This window comes from Lontra canadensis, unplaced genomic scaffold (assembly GCF_010015895.1).
Source record: "Lontra canadensis isolate GAN:19392208 unplaced genomic scaffold, GSC_riverotter_1.0 scaffold56, whole genome shotgun sequence".
NCBI lineage: Eukaryota > Metazoa > Chordata > Mammalia > Carnivora > Mustelidae > Lontra > Lontra canadensis.
This window is the reverse complement of record NW_022631050.1, coordinates 4,016,518-4,035,578: the sequence shown is the minus strand read 5'-3', so window position 1 is coordinate 4,035,578 and position 19,061 is coordinate 4,016,518. Positions and strand designations below refer to the sequence as shown.

Below are 19,061 nucleotides of genomic sequence, written 5' to 3'. Positions count from 1 at the left end.
AATATCTACACATCTATGCAGGCTTTATAAAAGTGAGGATTGAAGAGAAGGATGCAGTTGGCCCAGTTCCCAAAAGTTGCCACATGGGGCTCTTTTTATCTCCTTTCACCCCTGCCCCCATCCTACAGAGAGACCAACCTATTCCCCCACTCAAAATAGGATTTGAAGAATGGCACATCTTGAACGTCTAGGCATTGCACCGTAACTTTTACCAGCCTAAGAGGGAGAGAGGAAGGCACGACCACATAAAAGTGTATTGGAACATACTATCTGCCTGCTGCCAACAACAAAAAAATATTTTAAGGGAAAATTCATTTTGAACCTTCCTTTCACCCAGAAGCATGTCTTCCTTGGCTTGGAGGGACAGCTCTTGGGAAATCAGGTCTCTGAAGAAGCTCTTCCGCACCCAATGTATAGTCTATAAATATAGTGGAATAGTCATGCCAGGGGTAGTCAGTGCAAGAGAATCTGGAGTCTTGAAAGCATCTTTTTCTTCTGGCTATGGTGGCACTTAAATGATAATGCGGGCAATGGAGCTAGGAGATTTATATCTTTTGGAAAGTAGGGCGAGCCAGATGGTAATAGCGTCATTAACACACAAACTTGGGATGTGCAAGTGAAGCTTGAAATTGGGAAAGAGATCGGGAGAACAAAGGGGGCTGCTGTTGAAAGGCTACCCCTCTTCTGCCGGCCAAAGCTAAGAGCCTCTTGCTACTGGGGTCTGCTCCTGCCCAGAGCTGGATAATAAACGACAGCTTTCCCCCTCCCCTGTTGTGACTTAGAAAACACCGAGAAAACTTTTGCAATAGGCAAATGTGGCACTTATTTATGTGTAACCCTTTGTAGTCTGAAGTGGCAGGAATGGGTCTTTAATTCAACTGCACTCCCACCCTCCACCCCCTACCCTAGTTTGATAAGCTCTTGCAATTGTTGACAAGTTATTTTATGAAATCAAAGTGCCGCTTGTTGCACGTTTCAGACAAAAGTTCCTTTTTCCTCCCCTTATGTAAGCATTCTAAGTAAATATTAAAGGTTGAACAGCACCAACTTCTTCATCTTGGTGATGGGGGTTGGGGCGAAGGTGTTGGGGAGTGGGGGTAAACGCCGAAGTTTTCCTTTGGAAAGTCTTAATGTTTAAGTTAAACTCCCACTTGTCCAAACAGATGTAACTCACAGAGAACAGAGAAGGCATTAAGACAAGATTAACAATGGCATTAATAGTAATAATGCATGTTTATAATAAACACCCACACAAACATTTATAAACAGGCAGGGCAGTTTGGAACTAAAGAAAAAATTAGTATCTTCGTTCTCCTTTTTATTAACTCAATGTATATATGCGTGTATATATCATATATTTTATTTTATATATATATACATATATATGTATATATATATATATATGGCTTCTGGGAAGACAGCAAAAGTAACGGTCATTAAGTATTGAATGGGTTGAGTGATGCCTGTTAGCGACTTAAAGTTGACGATGTCTAAACTAAAATCGAACGTTTTTCTTTTTCTTCTAAAAAAAAAAAAATCCTAGAGCTCTTTAAAAGCCCGGAGGACTTACCCTCAAGGCATTATTCAGAGAAAAACTGAGACTGGCCGTTCGTCACAGGCAATTGTAAAGGGTTTCAAAGGGCCGATCAAACGATCGCCAGAGTAATCTACATTCAAGTCCGGATGGCGGTGTTACGGCACACACCTGCGGGGTGTTTGCTGTCCGTGCCCCTCGCCGAGCTACAAATCATCATTAAAGCGAGCTGCTTAAGCTTCTTCCCAGCTTCTAGACAAGAGTTACTTGGGACAGTTCACTTTGATATTGCTACAGCTCGCAATTGACAAGCAAGCTATTTTGGAGCTCGCGCCGGAGCCCACACCCTAGCGAGCGCGGCAAAGTCAGGAGGGCGGCGTGGTGGCGATGGGGGGAGGCGAGCAATTGTAAAAGTCTGTTTCACCAATTTCCTGAGCAGGATCACCGCAGCAATGTATAGGAATCCAGGTTAGAAGCAGCTCGAAGCCCGCCTCGAGCTGCCTGCTCAGGGCTCTTTCAAAACTTCACTGTCTTGCCACAACTTTGAGCCGACTCAGACTCCAGTCACCATCTCACAAACTGAGTTTCTCTCCTCTCGCTTACATACACATCCTGGAGTCAGCACACTCCCTCGAGTGCAGGATCACGTTTTACTCGACCAGGACCAGGGTCTAGTTTGAAACTTTCACTTTTGGTTCATTCGTTTGGGATTATATGTCCCCTTTCAATGCCGACAGGCTCTCACTGCCCTAACTTTGAGAGCGAGAGAGAGAGAGAAAAAAAAAAAAAATCTGGAGTTGAGTAAAAAGAAAGGGACGTAGGGGTCGGACAGCTGGAGGCGGGGGAACGGGAGGAATGTCGGTTTCTGTCTGCTGCCTGCCTGGGTGTCTGCAAGCCCTCGGCAATCCGTGTACTCCCCACTTGGGGGGCGGGGAGGAGAAATAACCGGCTGCCGGTGATGCCAAGATCAACACTCGGAGTGAATGTATCAATAGACCAATTTTCTGCTCCCACCGCGAGCTTTTTCATTTCAGCCCAGAGTAGAGGCGTCCGCGCTGCGCAAGACGCAACAGCACGGTACCGTCCGCAAAAAGAGGGCGCTAGATGCGGGAGGCGCGAATATGGAAATTAACTCATTAGGAAGGGGTGTGGTTACCGCGTAGCCCCCTCCTCCATTCCTTCCTTTCTCCCTTGCTGCCACCGTCCCAGCTTGCTAAATATGAGATTACAAACAAACAAATAAAGCAGAAGCTGACTACGCAGCCCCAGATCAAACACGCTCCAGATAATTCGCTTCTCTCAGCGCTGCGGCCAGACCTGCGGCGCAGCGCGGGCCCCTAAAGCCCGCCAGTAGCTTCAGCTTCCCCTCCTCGCCCGCCCCGGCTTCCGCGCCTCTGAAAGCCAGGGCCCGCCGCGGCGTTTCGAAGGCTCAGCACGTGGCCCTGACGCGTCCGTTTGGTAAACGTTTTAAACATCAGACGAACGCTTCTATCAATATGGTAACCCTCTGAGGGCCTCTGCTGAACTCAGAGGTCCTCTTCTAGAAGGCGCCTGGAAGGGGGGCTGGTGGTGTTCTCTTTGGGTGAAAAAGTCCAAACTAGAAAGTGGTGTCCCAGAGTGCCCGGCAGGGAGCTTTTACCGTGGCGCGGCACCCCGAGTGCGGGCAAGGGTATGGCGTTGAGTAGACCGGTTGGAGCCAGGGGGGAGATCACGGGGGTCGATCTGAGCGTTAAAGATCTGGGTTGAGATATCATTAATCAGAGACCAGGTGCCCAAGAGTGAGAGCGAGGGATTAGAAAATCTAGGATTCGTAATTTTGTGTCCAAATAAAATGTTTGGATGGGGAGGAGGCGGGACATAAGAAAGAAACAAGACGCAAAACCTCTCACCTCCCCCTCCCAGCCACCCTGCCTCCAAGTCCTCAAAGCTTGTCTCTGTGGAGGGCTGGAGGGAGGAAAATTGTACTTTTATGGTTTTTCTTCCTTCGTGGCCCGCCTCCCCGGCCCTGCTCCCTGCCCAGCGCTCCCCCAGCTGCGGGCTCCTTGGAGGAAGGCCGCCCAGTCCCCTCGTCTCCCGCTGCCTGCAGGCCACCGAGCCTCAAAGCGCGCATTGTCCAGCGGGGGCGGGGAGGCCAGCGGGCCCCTGGAGAAGAATAACACTGCGCCCAACTCCTGTTAGGGAAAGTTTCCTAATGCACTCCTTGTGGTAAAATACACTTTTAACAGGGCGGGGGATAGGGGTGGGAGTAAATTTTGAAAATCCACTGCCTTCTCTAAATTCCTCGACTTTTCCCCTTGTCACTTTTTAGGTTATCAGAAAAGGGGGCGAGTGAACCGGAAAGAAATTGGAAGGTGGCCGAAAATGTGGACATGACTCTAGAACGGTCCATGTGATGCTTTTAAAATGCGGGTGGGAAGAGGGAAGGGGGATGTGTCCACCCAGGTCTGGGCCGAGGACAGCTGCACGGTGCGCAGGGGGGTGAGGGAGAGGGGCCCCGAGGGCGCGTGTGCAGGCGAAGCATTTCGCACCTCCTGTTTATCTTAGAAGCGAGGCGGGGACCGGGAGGTGGGGGGGTGGGGTGGGGAGCGAATTGTTCTGCCTCCCGACAGGCAGTGGAAGTTGAATAAAATGGAGAGGCGGGCAAACGCAAAAACAAAACCTGTTGTAGACTCGGAGTCTCTCTCCTTGACCCGAATTCCAAATGGTACAAATGGTAGGGGGTTCTCCGGTTGCAAAAGACTCCGAAGTCTTAAGACCCCAGAGACAGCGGTCCTCCAGCAACGGCAAAAGCTGTGATAGAGAACCGTTAGAATTGAGGCTTTGGGGGCAAACGTGATTAATCTTTCATTTGAGCAGCGGGGACCCATTCCTTCCAAGCATCTCCCGTCTGCATTTGAGGGGTCTGTAGGTTTCATCTGCTCTTCCCAGGCATTTGCAAAATAATAGCTTGTGTCTCTTGCAAAACTCGCCTGAAACAAGTATATTCCAAGACACTGCTCGGGTGAATCCGTTTTAAAAATCAAAACAAAATAAGACTTTTAAAAAAGCCCCAGGCAGGTACTCTCGATGTCCAACAACCAAAGTGACCGAAGGGGAGCATTAGTGGTTGTGGCTCTTTGGGAGTTGTGCTAATTTGGTGTGTGGACTCAATGCCTTAATGCTAACTCGGTAATATAAAGGGCTGAAGAGCAAGCCCGATAAAAAGCTCTAATTGCTACTGGAAGATTTAGGTGGTTGCTAGGATCTGAGGACCACCATCACCACAAAAAAAACTCCAATAGAGTGTTTGGGCTGTGTGTATGGGGGGTGGGGGTAGAATTTCTACGGCGAATAGTGCCCACATCTGCTGGAACTTCCATATCTAAGCTGTTCATTTACGGGAGCCAACTTATGAAATCTCCACAATTAGATCTTCATTGTTCTTCCTCCACAACACTGTCTAGAAAGAAAAGGTCTTCTCGGTCGGGGCCAATCCAACGAAGCGTTTGACGTTATTAAATAATAAAGCGATTGTGATTTACATTGTTGTTCAGAAAAAAAGGCCAATTATCCACTGTTATGTTGCCATAAAGATCATATTAACTCGAATTAGTAATCAAACAATATGCGAGCGTTTAAAAAAGTACAGCCGAACTGGGTGACAGCTACCGCGACGTCTTCACTTTCACCAGCGAACCCACCCTCGCAGGCAGCCGGAGCGAAAGAGGCAGTCGCCGCAGACCCGAAAGGAGGGAGAGAGCAGCAAAGTGGTGATTAACGGTCTCCAGTGTTAATTATTCTCAATTAATCCCGAACAGTGCAAACCTTCCCCGGTTCTCTGGAAGTTCCCTGGTTTGGGATGCTCTGAGAATGCCGCCTTTCTGGGAGGGGTTTAGAAGAATTCCGGAAGAGGCAATCTCAGTGAAAGTGTACCTGTGAGCGAAAGGGTAAAGGTGTAGGTGTGTGTGCGGATGTTGCGTTAGGTGTGTGTGCGGGAGGTTCTCTGCCTTTCCCAGAGCCTGGCGTGCACCCCGAGGCAGGTGCCTGGGGCAGGCAAGGCCTGCAGCGTCCTTACACCCCTAGTGAATCTTGCGTCTTCTCTACTCAAATCACTCTCTCTCTCGCCTTCTGTTATTAGGTTTATAACTCTTTGCCCACTTAAATTTGTGCAGCCAACCAAGGAAATCTAAATAGGTTTGAGTCGCCCCTTGGGTACAGAATGGAGGCTTTAATAAGAAAGATTAATTGTGGGTGTGTAACCTGCCAGAAGACGCGGCAGCTATCAAGTAGCGGCGGGTAGTGGGTCGAGAGGAGGGAGATGCCTCTCTTCCTAGGAGGCCCAGACTTTAGTAGGCGCCGCAGGTATACTTAACGCAGGCCACCCGACAACTCGTTGCAGTCACAAGCGAAGGACTCCAAAGAGATGGTAAGACCCATCTCTCCCTGTGTTTGAGGTTTTAAAGAACTTGGACTTTATTCGCCCTGCTCACCAAATCCCCTTGCCCTGCCCCCGCCGGACCCTGGACTCTGCCTCCATGCGCGAGGTGGCAGGGGTGTGTGTGTGTGTGTGGAATGCGGTGCCCGCTGCCCTGTGAGGTCTGCCTATTCCCATCCCCACCTACTGAACAATGTTTAGGCGAATTGATAAAGGTTTTGCTCCGAGAGCTAGAAAGTTGATTTTTTTGTTGCCATGATGAAAACCTGTACGGCTACATGGTTTTTTAAAATAAGCAAACAGGGATCAATTTTCCTCGGCGCGACGCTTCAGTCCCGGCACAGAGGGAAATCAGGCAGTGACAGGGCGGTTGGGATCGCGCCCCGCGCTGCGGCGGCGCCGAGGGAGCAGTACTCGCCGCACAGCTCTTTCCTTGCCCCTCCCTCTTTCTACTAAGTGTTCGGATCCCAGACTGTGAGTTGGCGAAGGGGGTGGAAGCGGAGAGGAATAGGAACCGGGTGGGGGTGGCGGGAAGAAGGGAATAGTTTCTCTAGTAGCGTTCCCTCCTTGGACAATTCCATTCGAAACTCGAGGCACCAAGGCCGGAGTTTAAACAAATGCGAAATGAAATCTTCGGAAGGTCCAGCCCTTGCAGCCGTGGGACAGCCAAAGGGTGGTCGCATCTTTGTCCAGAGTTTTGAAACAGTTGCTGCCTTTCCTAACTCCCTTCTCTATCTCCCACCCCTCTCCCCAGTAAAACCAATTCAAAAGCAGACAGACTCCACTCCACAAGATTAATGTCCGTCCATTTGCAGGATTAACCCTCTCACGCAACATAATAAAATACTAGAGGTCCTTTTAAATTTAAATAAATACATGAAATCCGTGCCTTCTCTCTTTTCCTGTTTGGTCTCTCTTGGGACATCAGCAAACAGCGTCTTGGAACCTAAGTCGCTCTTAGAAGAACTTTTAACTCACAGTTTTCCTACCCTCTGGGGGCTGTTGAAGGCATTGGCATTAGGAGATAGGTGGACAGACCAGCTAACTTTAAATATCTATAGCGTTACATTTTGATTTGGAACTCACGATTAAAAATCTATTTGTTCCTCCCAGGGCCGAGCAGATTTCAATGTTGGTCATAGGAGCCACAAAATGTTCATTAAAGGAACCTAACCAAGGCTACTGTATGGCCACTTTGTGAACTCAGAACTATGGATGGGGGGAAAAGTATGAAAGTGTGAGTTGATGTCACGCTGGCTGTCAGTGTGTGGTCTATTGTGGAGAATGGTGCTTTTTGACTGAACAGAGGGAGCCCCCCTCCCCCCTTCCCCAGCTCTACTGCACCTGCACTGGATGAGGGAGTCCCTGCCATTCAGCCCATCGCAGATTGTTCAAACAGAAGACATCTCTGACAGCACTCAATTCATTACATTTCTTCCTGCTTTTCAAACCAACACACACACAAAATGAGTATTGCCAGCCAGTGACAGCCAAAAAAAAAAAAAAACTTAAAATACTTTATATGCAGCTAATTTGGAAGCTCACACAAGTAACCATGAAATATTTTGTATCCTTAACTTGTAAAGCTTCTTGGAAAAAAGATTACCTGATTCTCCCTATTAAAAACATACCTTCATAGTTTATATGGGGATAGTAAGTTTGTAGAAAGACACTGCAGCATGGCGCAGGAAGTTTCAATAGGAATGAAAGCAGAAACATGCAAAAGAGAAAAGCCTTGATTTATCTTATCAAAAGGGCCGGCTTGAAATGCATTCATAATTTATGCCGGTGAAGCAGCTTGCTAATAGAGGTGGGTACCCAAGAGCCAGGGGCAGGCAGTGAGAGAAGCAAGAGAGGGTAGTAAGGGAGGCATCAAGGCTGAAGTGTGAGCTAAACATTTAAATCTATTTCCTAACAACGAAGTCTTCCCCCCATATGCTCAGGTTTATTTTGCCATCTTAGATTCCAAGATGTTTTTGCACCATTTCACAAAGCTGATGAGAGAGTGTTTAGAAAGCTGATGAGAGAGTGTTCGTCTAGTTTAACAGAAGTTGGGGTAAACAAACTCTCACAAGGAAAACTTGATTTTAAGATATTTTCCCTGGAGGTGGGAAGAAGGGGGAAACAAAGAAAGGGAAGAAGACTTTGAGCAGGAGAAGACAGACTTACCACTTAGTATTTCAGACTGATTAAACTGTAATGTTATGCAATAACCCAGATTTGAACTGTTAAGTGTGATAGTCAAGTCGACCTGGATGCGAGCTGATACTGAATTGACTGCATGTGAAATACCGGCTAATTCTCAGTAAATCATTAGTCTGTTAGATCCTGGACCAATATCAAAACCAGGTCTAGCTTCCAGGACCCCTCCCACCGGACAGGCATTCAATGAATTAAATTGATTTGTAAAGAAAACTTGGGAAGTACATCTTCTGGAAATGCCGAGGTGCTTTCAACCAACGAATAATTCTATCCATTTTACAGAGTCTGCAAACCAATGTCTTTCCTCTTGTCTACATTTAAAATAACTCTTCTAAAGGGTTTTCTCAGCAATACTTTCTCACTCCTAAAATGACTATAAAATGCTACAGGAATCATTAGGAGTAGTGGGCGACAGAGAAAATGGAAATGGCAGAGCAATGGCAAGCCAGAAGCAACTGTCCTAACTATGACTCCGTAGAGAACCAGAAGACTCCTGGAAGTCGAATTCTTAACCCACTGCTGAAACTTATGTAGGGCCAAATAGAATAAAGCTACAGTGTACTTTGTAAAGCCTTTTGGTGTGATCTGTCCAGTGTCTCAAAACAAAACAAGCATAAAGCAAAACAACGACAAAAAACCCCAACTCATTCAGACCTCACAACAAGCTCTAGCTAGCAAATCAAATTACATAGGCGCACACAGAAGGGCTTGCCTGTGAGCTTGGGTGGTGCGGTGATGGGTATTGCGTGTGTGACTGTCTACGTGCTTACGACTGGCTTATTCGTGTGTTTGCTTATGCTCTGGGGGACAGGAGCCTTCGCAGCCTCAAAAGCTGGCGCTGGGTAGTGGGGATGGGGACCGGCTCCACTGGCCTCGCCCTGCAAGTGTACGGATTGCCCTTTCTGGAACACTCAAACGAATCATTTCATCCCTGCAGACCCTGACGTCACGAGGTGGGGGTGGGGGCGCAGTCCCTCTTCTGGCCTGGTCGCCAGCGATAAGAACCCTTGGGAAGAATTCATCGCTCCTTTTAATACAGTAATTATTTTTCTGCTTTCTGAGGGTGGGGGCAGCTCCTGCCCAGAATGCCAGTCTCCCTCCCTTCAGGAAGATGCTCCGGGGATGGCAAGTTTGCAGGATAACTTCCCAGGCCAACCTCAAGCCAGGAAGAGAATTGGCAAAGGAGGCACAGTGGTCTGAACAAGGCTAATCTCACCTCCTAAGACCAGAAAGAAGACCCGAAAGAGTCCAAAATGGGAATCTTTTGCCTACCCCTAATTCCGCTGGACAGTAAGAAAAGTAATAGCTATCAATTAATCGTGTTTTATGTCAGTGGCTTTGTACTCCTCTTCTGCCAGGTAAAGATGTATTATCCCTATTTTACAAATGGAAAATGGATGCATCCTCCATTCCTGCATACTCTGATCATGGAGGGGCCCAATATTTCGGGAAGCCCAAATCGCTCCTGTAGTTCCCTCACAGACACGCCAATCCACTGCCTCTGGCTTCGGGAAGTACTAAGAGCGTGATTACTAATTCTGAGCCTTGGCACCAAACAAGGACAAACAACCTCTTTAAAAGTAAAGGCCTGGGGTGAGAGGCCAGAGGAAAGCAGGACTTGAGTCGAACAATCTCTGATTGGGGGAAGTTTGGGGCTTAGAACCATCTTTGGGGTCACGAGGTCAACATGGAGAGGGCTAGGGCTGGGGTGCAGGAGGTAGAGAACTTTGGAGAAGCAAGGGCCTGAAACCTCGGGAGGGATTCCAGACTGGCGCGACCTGGGACCATCCAGGGCTCAGAGAGGAAATCGGGCCGTTTTTTGGCAGGGTCCGGGAGGAGAAAACTCGAGCCCTACGCAGCACCTTCCCAGAGAGCCCCGTGGGGGTCTTGGCTAGGGCCACAGTGACGTCAGGTCCCTGGCCGGCGCTCACCCGCCTCAGCTTCCATCTGCCCGCGCCCCCGCTCCCGCGCCGGCTGCAGCAGGCTCCCCAGGGCGGGCGGGCGGGTGGGAGCACCGCGCGCTCAGGGCCCTGCGTCGTCGCGCCCCGCACGGAAGCCCAGAGAGGAAAGCAAATGATAGTTCAAAGCGCCGAAATCTTTACTAACAGTGCACACTTCATTCTGTGCACGCAGGCAGAGGAGGGTAATGTAACGAAGGACTCCTTGAAGCTTTTAAACCACCTGACACTTCTTTGCAAAGTAGAGCAAGCCTCTCAAGTCCGAAAGCCCAGAAGCAGCAAATATCTCTGCGTCCTGAAACGAGAGGACGTTCTATTTGCTTTTGAAGAGAAACTGAGTGAAATATAACCATTACACCAAAATATAAACTAAACTCCATCTAGACCTGCATACAGAAAGAGAGCTCTCTGCCACAGGAAATCTTGGCCTTGTCTTAGCAGTTACAGTAACTGCTCCCAGAGAAGTCTCGCAGTTGGGATAAGAAAGTCAAGTCCATTCTTTCCTTAAGGCTACAGAAGCAAAACTGAAAACAAGAATTGTAAAACTGGACAGCATTTTGAGAAGGAACAGCAGTTACAAGTCTTCCCGGGTGATACCAGAAGCCGGTTTCCAGGGAAGTTTTTAATAGAAAATAACTATGAGAGACACCAAATGAATTATCTGGTTTAGACAATTTCTGTCTTTGAAAAGCTCCTTCCACAGCCTGCTTCCTCTAGAATTCCAGAGACTGTGCCCCTTTGGATTTTATCCACATTTTCACAGTAAAGTTCAAGTGTTTCTTCCCCTTCTCCTGTCTTTAAGGGAGCCACCTCATAGACGAGGTCCCTAAAGAAATCCACCCAAACATCTTCCAAACTCCAGTTAAAAAAACAAAAAAAAAACAAAAAAAACAAAGAAAAGAAATAAATCAACTCTCATCCTCAACCTCACTAGTAGCTGTCCAAAGCAGTTTTTGCTCTGAAAGCAAGAAAAGGCAGCATAAAAAAACAGAATGAGATGCAAATTATTTTAAGGCAATAAGGGGGGGGGAGGGTGGAAAGTGTTGGAGAAGTGTTAATTCAAGTCCTTCCTAAAGCTTGTGGTGAAGGAAACTACTTCCATAAAGCAAAATATGAGGAACTGTTTTTGCAAAATTCTCCAAGATCAAGAAATAAAGGCGGGAGGATATAAAAAGCTCTTTTCATTACAATAAATAAATAAATAAATAAGCAGTGCCAACAAGCAGGCGATCAAACCACAGTCAAACTTCAATCTCAAAGCAGTTAGCTATAAACTGTTAGCAGTTGAAAAGTAAACCTGTGCACACAAAGGCACTGTTTAAATTTCTTCTTGTAAGGGTTCTAAATGAAGACCCAATCACTATGCAGTTAAGCGGTATTTCTTGTCCCCCTGAGGCGCTGATCAGTTCTTTTTAATGTGAGAAAACCAGCGGCTCAAAACCCGTCAATGGAGCTCCCACAACAAAAGTTCTGAAAAGCTGAATGAATTGGGTTTGTAATTACTGCATCCCGTCCCTCCACCCCTTGCCGCTTATCTCTTATTCATTCACCTTATATTATTGTCAAGGAATCTTACTCTCAAAATCATTCCCTTACCATTTTACCCAGGGCCACGGAGGAACTTATGACAGAGCAGAAAGGGAACACTTGCCCGCCACACCTCCCCCCCCCACTACACCTGGAAATGTTCAAACCAATAGGTGGGGAGGGAAGGAGGAACTACTTTGTACCCCAATTTACTCTAAGACTGCTAGAACTATGAGTACTTAGCCTATGGAGCCCTCCATTTTAAAACCTGAATTTTATTGGCAAACAGCAATGTGTGCCCTTTCTAAATTCAGAATCTGCCTGAGTCTCTGAACTCCTGTGACATCTCCACTTAGAAAAGGCAAAGGTTATAAATAAATCCCCTCCCCCCTCTCCCCAAACTGCAAAACCCTAAAAGACCTTTCCAGACTGATGTAGAATCTAAGGTAACTTATTATGTTTTTTTTTTTTCTTCTTTTAAAACAAAGACAGAAAATGAAATAGAAAAAGAAACTATAATCCCCCCAACTCTCAGTCCAGGAAAAGGTTTTATGAAAAGTCAGCTTTAGAATGCCAGGGCTCTGTGTGTATTTCAATCCAAGGCATGGCTGATGGAGAAGATTCTCCTGAGATTTCCTACTGTAAGAATGTGTCGGTTCTAGAAATAAGTACAGCTATTACAACCAAATCTACTAGCAGACTAAATAATTAATTGAAGCGTTGCTCTTTGACCCTGGAAAAGTCCAGTAGGGACACGTTTATAGTAATAATACCTCCGAATGAGCCCTTGTCAAATATTCATTTAGTGGTTAATGTGAGCCATTTTCCCCTGGGACCGTCTGTAATACCAGCTTCCCAGCATTGGCAAGAAACCTTGCTAATCTACTACAGCTCAGCAAAATATTTTAACGCTCTTTATTTAAAGTAGGGGGCGGGGGTGCGGGGAAAGAAAAAAATTGCAGAGGGAACAAACTATAATCTCATCCTTCTACACATTTCCATTCTATGTATAAGGTTAACAAAACATTAAATTCACCCCTTTGACTGGAAATTGAATGGTTTTAGTGAGCAGAATTATATCCCAAGGAAGGAACTGAACACTCAACAACTAACTTCAGCACTGAGAGATAACCATCTCTGGGCAAGTTTATGGATTTACCCCCTTCTTGAAAATCATATTATAAATAAAATACTGTATGTTCAATATTAATCTAGTCATGAAACTACACATCTTGGGGAATCATTTAGCCCAATCAAATAAACGATGAACTATATGACATTTTCCTCAAATGCAGTTTATCAAAAGAATTTATATTTGTGAGCAAAATAATTTGGCTTTCATTTAGGGAGGGGATATGGAGGGATAGGAGGGAAAATGGGAGTTCTCTTGTTTTAGGCAGACAGTGACAATCACTCAAAATTAGTTCAACTTCCTAAAATTGCTCTCTTCCCTCTTGCAAAATATTTGAACTTGAGCATTTTGCCAAAAAGTTGTTGCTTTTTTTAGTCTGATCCTGTGGGCTTTTTTTTTTCCCCCCTAAGGGAGCCCAATGCACTGCAGTTACGCTAAACCCTATACATATTTCTAATATATCTCTATTTTTTTCAAATATATACACTCCATATAGTTGATTGGCTCAAATTCCGGGAATATCCTCCCCACCCCCCAGCAAGATCATTTGGATCTTTATTCAAAGTTTCTTTTATTCGTATGTGTGAGCAAGAACTGGCGAATGTGCTCATTACCACGTGAATAATCCGTATATGCATTACAATGGCTGGCCAGGCCGGGGGAAATTCTTTTAGAGTCTCTGCATTAATTAGGGGGGGAAATGCCTCGCTTAGAATTGGGATCTGGCATAATAATTGTCCTTTACCCTAAAATGATTTTTTTAAAAGAAATAAGTGACAACCAACACGCACCAAAAATAAAGCAATCCACATGAAATAAAAATACAGAAAATATGAGAGTATCTCCAGCTGATCCCAGAACTAACATCAGCAACACCACGAGAAATACTTTTCCTGGAAAACGAGAAAGTGCAAACCAACGGGTTGAGCTAACTTAGTGGCTGCAGCCAGTATTTTACTCAAGGGTGGAAGGCGCTGCCGGATTCCAACTTCTCCAAAGTTGTACCAAGTTGGCACAAACAAGCCCTTGAAATTGTGGGTAGCAACCCACGCTCTTAAGAATGCCTGACTCGTGGTTCCTGGTCCTCTTTGGTGGGGGAAGTTGCGCGAGGTAAGCAGTAAATAAGGAAGAAAAGTCCCTGAATCGGTCTTACAGATTCTCCGGCTGCGCCAAAGCGCGGGTCGGTTGTGATGTAGAAACATCGCTAATTCAAAGACCATTGGTGATTCCCCAACTTTTCCGCTCCCACTGAGGACAACTATAGTCTTTCTTTACCTTTCCTAGGGCAAAAGAAAACAACAAATCCAATCTTGTTTCCCCACCCCTTTCCCCTCCCCCTACTCCTCTACTACCGTAGTAAAACACGGTTAACAGATCAAAAGCATAATCATCTCCAAATGTGATTAGACCGGACAAAGTAAAATATCTACCTCAGAGTTGATTGTTTTCTTCTTTAATATGGCTGTTGCCTGGCTTCTCTTTTGCTTGTTATCAGCTGCAGAGATATCCGATTTGGGACTACAGGCTTGGACCCGCGCTGCCAATTTAAGAAATGGAATTCGTGGAGGGAGAGAGAGGAAAAAAGAAAATAAATAATAATAATAAAAAAATAGCCATAAGTCTGGGGATTTTTTAAGATGCTTTTTGCTTTCCCTTGCCCGTAAACAGGAAAATGTAGAGGAGAAAGTTTATGAAGTCAAGGAACAAAGAAAAGCAAACCACTTGTTTCCTCTCAAACAATAGCAGGGCTGAAGTAACCCAAACACCCACCCAGCAGATGAGCACTTTGCAAGTCTAGTTTGCAATTATTCTGATACAAGCATCATTTTCCCCTATAACCAGGTTTCCAAAGGGCCATTGTGCATTGAGGAAAACGAAAACAAAACCAGCCAACCTGGTTCTGATTTGGCTCAATACCCCATCTGCTGAGCTACATGAAAATTTTCAGAATTGACTCCTTTCTGGCAACAAGTGGCATAAATCAGTTTTAAAGTATAAGTCCCCATCATGCTTATTCATGCTGCTTAGAGAAGGAGGGGGTGGATTTACAATATATGTCTCTAATTTCTATTTTAGAAATGACACAAGCATTTCAATTTTTTGAGAGTACTTATTCAATTAATCATTCAGACATTTATTTGTTGCAATTAACATTAACACACGATACTGGACTAGAGCATCAAGGTTTTAGGTATCTTGCTTTCCTGGCTGAGCACAGTATATACCCGGAGCAGTCATGTATAATCAGTGTTATCCAAATAAATGAAAGACTCAAGCATAATTTCAGTGTCCATATTTCAAAAATTTATTTATCTCAAACTGTGCATAATGGAGTAAAAACTTAAGTTGAAAATGTACCTGTTATAAGGATGGTATTAGTTCAAATATATACATGGATTCTCGGCAGACTGATTCAAATAATACAGAGCCGAATCTTTAAAATACAACTACGGAAAATAAAGGAGGGGGGGAACCTTAAAATATCACAATAAATTTACAGAAATATTACAAACCATAAGAAAATATTTCAAACACAGTAATTTCATGTTTTTTTTTTTTATCTGAACAAAATGGAAAGTTGGGAAACAAAAGCTATTATAAATTACCAACGATGTCAACCTGTATGGCCATTTTTGCTTTTAACAGTAAGTTGAAAAAAAATTTAGTACAATCTAAAACTTTTTCCCCTTTAAAGAAGACCACGGAAATGGTTTGCCAGTACTTATTCTAATTTTTCCTTTTGTACAATTTTTAAACAATTAAAATGTCCAAATCTGAATATTTTTCTTCTTTCCACGTTTGCAACTGTCCTAAATTTCAGCTGCAGAATCAAAATTCAGCAAGAAGCCTCTCCTTGAAAAATATTGGCAAATTCTCAGCTTATAAACAATGGACATTTTGATTGCCATGTTTATCTCCATAAATACTGTACAAAAGTTGCTTGCAAATATTAAAACATTTTTTTCGTCGCTTGGAGACTAGCTCTAAATATTATTGGTAAAGACTTTTGCAAACTTTCTGCAAAGCTCCTACCGTATCACTAGAACTTTTAAAAAGTTTTGCGTAGTTTTCTTTCCTCCAGATCTATACAAGGTCCATTCCCTCGCCCGCCCCACCCCCCCTGGTTTTCTCTGTACAAAAATAGTCCCCCAAAAAGAAGTCCAGGATCTCTCATAAAAGTTTTCTCGTCGGCATTGCGGTTTTTGCGTGAGTGTGGATGGGATTGGTGTTCTCTTTTGCAGCTGTCATTTGCTGCGGGTGATGATTTTTTTTTTTTTTTTTTTTTTGAGCGTACCGGGTTTTTCTCCATGCTGTTCCTTACTCTCCTCCCAATTTCTCTCGTTTTTCTTTGAAAATTTCTCCCCCCCTTCTAGTTCACTGTCCGGCCCTCACATGTGCGAGAGGGGCAGTGTGCCGTTAATGGCCGTGCCGGGCACCGGGCCGCTCTGGTAGTGCTGGGACATGTGAAGTCTGCTGGGGGCGGCGGGCTCCGGCACCTCGGCGCCGGGGAGGTACATGCTGATCATGTCCCGGAGGTCCCCGGCCTGGCAGGGCGCCCTGGAGTGGGAGGAAGAGGTAACCACAGGGGGGCTGGAGCTGGCCTCGGACTTGACCACCGAGCCCATGGAGCCAAGCGCCATGCCTGGGGTGCCCTGCTGCGAGTAGGACATGCTGTAGGTGGGCGAGCCGTTCATGTAGGTCTGCGAGCTGGTCATGGAGTTGTACTGCAGTGCGCTTACGTCGTAGCGGTGCATGGGCTGCATCTGCGCGGCGCCGTGTGCGTTGAGGCCCGGGTGCTGCGGGTAGCCCAGTTGGTCCTGCATCATGCTGTAGCTGCCGTTGCTCCAGCCGTTCATGTGCGCGTAGCTGTCCATGCGCTGGTTCACGCCCGCGCCGAGGCCGGCGCCCACCCCGACCCCGCTCGCCATGCTGTTGCCGCCCGGGGCCAGCAGCCCGCCGGGCAGCGTGTACTTATCCTTCTTCATGAGCGTCTTGGTTTTCCGCCGGGGCCGGTATTTATAATCCGGGTGCTCCTTCATGTGCAGCGCTCGCAGCCGCTTGGCCTCGTCGATGAACGGCCGCTTCTCCGTCTCCGACAAAAGTTTCCACTCGGCGCCCAGGCGCTTGCTGATCTCCGAGTTGTGCATCTTGGGGTTCTCCTGGGCCATCTTGCGCCGCTGCCCGCGGGACCACACCATGAAGGCGTTCATGGGCCGCTTGACGCGGTCCGGGCTGTTCTTCTGGTTGCCGCCCGCCGCCGCCGCGGTGGAGTTGCCGCCGCCGCCGCCGCCGCCGCCCCCCGAAGTTTGCTGCGGGCCCGGCGGCTTCAGCTCCGTCTCCATCATGTTGTACATGCGGGCGCTGTGCGCGGGCCCGGCCCGCCGGCGGCCGCCGACCCTCGGCCCGGCCGGGACTTTGGGGGGCCCGCGGGCGGGGGGAGAGGAGGAGGGGAGGCGGGCGGGGGTGTCGGGAGCGCAGGGCTCCACGAGAAAAATCAGGCGAAGAATAATTTGGGGGAAGAAAGGAGAGAGAGAAGCAAACTGGAATCAGGATCAAAAAAAGCGCTTCCCTCCTCTTCTGGCCGATCCTGCCGCCGCCGATGATTGTTATTATTATTTTTTGGAAAGGCTTAAGCCTGGGGCTCAAACTTCTCTCCCTTTCTTTCTCTCTCCTCTTCTTTCTCTCAGTCCTAGTCTTAAAGAGGCAGCAAACTACTTTCCCCCTTTTGCAAACACTCTCTTCTCTGCCTTGACAACTCCTGATACTTTTTTGAACAAGTTAATAGACAACCATCCATGTGATGGGGGCTGTCAGGGAATAAATGGGTTTCCAGCGACCAATCAGCGCGCGGCGGCTCCTCCACTCGAGCCCAGCCTCGCCGCCGGGTTTTGCATGAAAGGGGGCGGGGCCTGCCGCGCCGCAGGCCGCGCGGGGGAGGTAGGGGGAGGAGGGGGAAGGAGGGAGGGGGAGGCGGCTCCCACAGCCTGCCTGCCAGCCAGCCACTGAGAAACCTTTGTATCCCCTCTCGCAGCAACAGGTCACACCACACGCCTTTTCGAAGGAAGTGGGTAAACAGCACTAAGACTACGATTTTTTTCTTCTTGAAACTTAATATTGATTTACTTTTTGGTGCGGGCCGCTCCGTTGAGGAAGGGGCGCGAGGAGCCGCTAAGGTGGTGGGGTGGGGCAGGGCATAGTGGGTGGTTTAGGGCGACTGTCCTGCTAGTATTTCAGGAAACAGGCGGCGCAGGAGTTGGTGTGTCATTGTTCTCCCGCTCCTCCTCACACTTCTCCCCAACTCCAGCCTCTCCGGGGCTTCTCCCTAACCTCGCTCTTTCCCTCGCCCCTCTTCCTCCACAGGTGCCGGCACTGGCTCACCCCTTTCTCACACTGTCCCGACAAGAAGTTAGGAGACGGAAAGCTCTGTCCTCAACCCTCCTTGCTGCCACAGTTTGCTCTGTGTTAAGCAAAAATCCTGCTTGGACTATGTGGCCGACTCCACACTTAAGGGGAGGCCAGGCCTGGGGAAGCTGCGGCAAGCAGGCACTTCCCCGCGCAGCTCGGCTCCAGCCGGGACACTCCAGCTTGTCCCCTTACTTCCAGCCACATCGCCCACCATCTTTCTCCATTCAGTCGATGGAGAGAGGAGGCCCCCATTCTCGTCCTGTCCCCCCATTCTCCCCCTGAGCCTCCCCCAAAGCAGGATTTCAGTTGGGCCGGTTTCAAGAGGAGGCTGGGGGAAGAAAAAGATCACCAGAAGGACGCTCAGAAGCTCAGGCTCTGGAGCAGCGTAACGACAACTTCCTGGCATCCCACGGCACAGTATGGAGGTGGCATTTGGGCCGCACTCACAAACTCCCTCCCACGCAGAGTTCCCAGGACTCGAGCAGAACCAGCCCTGCCATTCCCCTGCGACTTGTGCTGTGTGGCCCGCGCCGCCGGGGTCTGGGGCAGCGCTCCGAGGGGGCGCCAGGCCTGGGAGCCGGGTGTGGTGCGCCCCAGGCACAGGTGCAGGCAGTGCAGGCTGGAAGAACACGGCCAAGACTGGTCATGGGGGGAGCCTAGCAAGGCCGAGGCTGGAGGAGGATGGAATGGAGGCGGGGGTAGGGGCTCAGGAATCCTGCCCGCCCAGGACCCAAGAGGGTAATTTTAGCCGCTCTCCCATTGTCCTGACGTAAAGATTTCAATAGGTAGGCGCTCAATGCGGAGAGCAATGGCAGCACGTCCCTTACAAATAGGTAGTTTTGTTTCTCTTGTTGTCGCTACACGGAGTCAAACAAAGCCCCGTCTAAG

At 47.7% G+C, this 19,061-nt stretch overlaps 1 protein-coding gene across 1 annotated transcript; it reads right to left on the bottom strand.

The window, feature by feature from the left end:
* Positions 1-15,048: 15,048 nt before the first annotated feature.
* On the bottom strand, positions 15,049-18,388 carry SOX2 (SRY-box transcription factor 2). The gene has a single exon (XM_032875430.1). The coding sequence runs from the start codon at positions 17,120-17,122 to the stop codon at positions 16,157-16,159; it is 966 nt and encodes a 321-aa protein (XP_032731321.1). The 5' UTR covers positions 17,123-18,388; the 3' UTR covers positions 15,049-16,156.
* Between the last annotated feature and the right edge of the window lie 673 nt (positions 18,389-19,061).

Excerpts from the sequence above, each read along its gene's own strand:
- SOX2 (XM_032875430.1), bottom strand. The coding sequence starts at position 17,122 with ATGTACAACATGATGGAGACGGAGCTGAAGCCGCCGGGCCCGCAGCAA.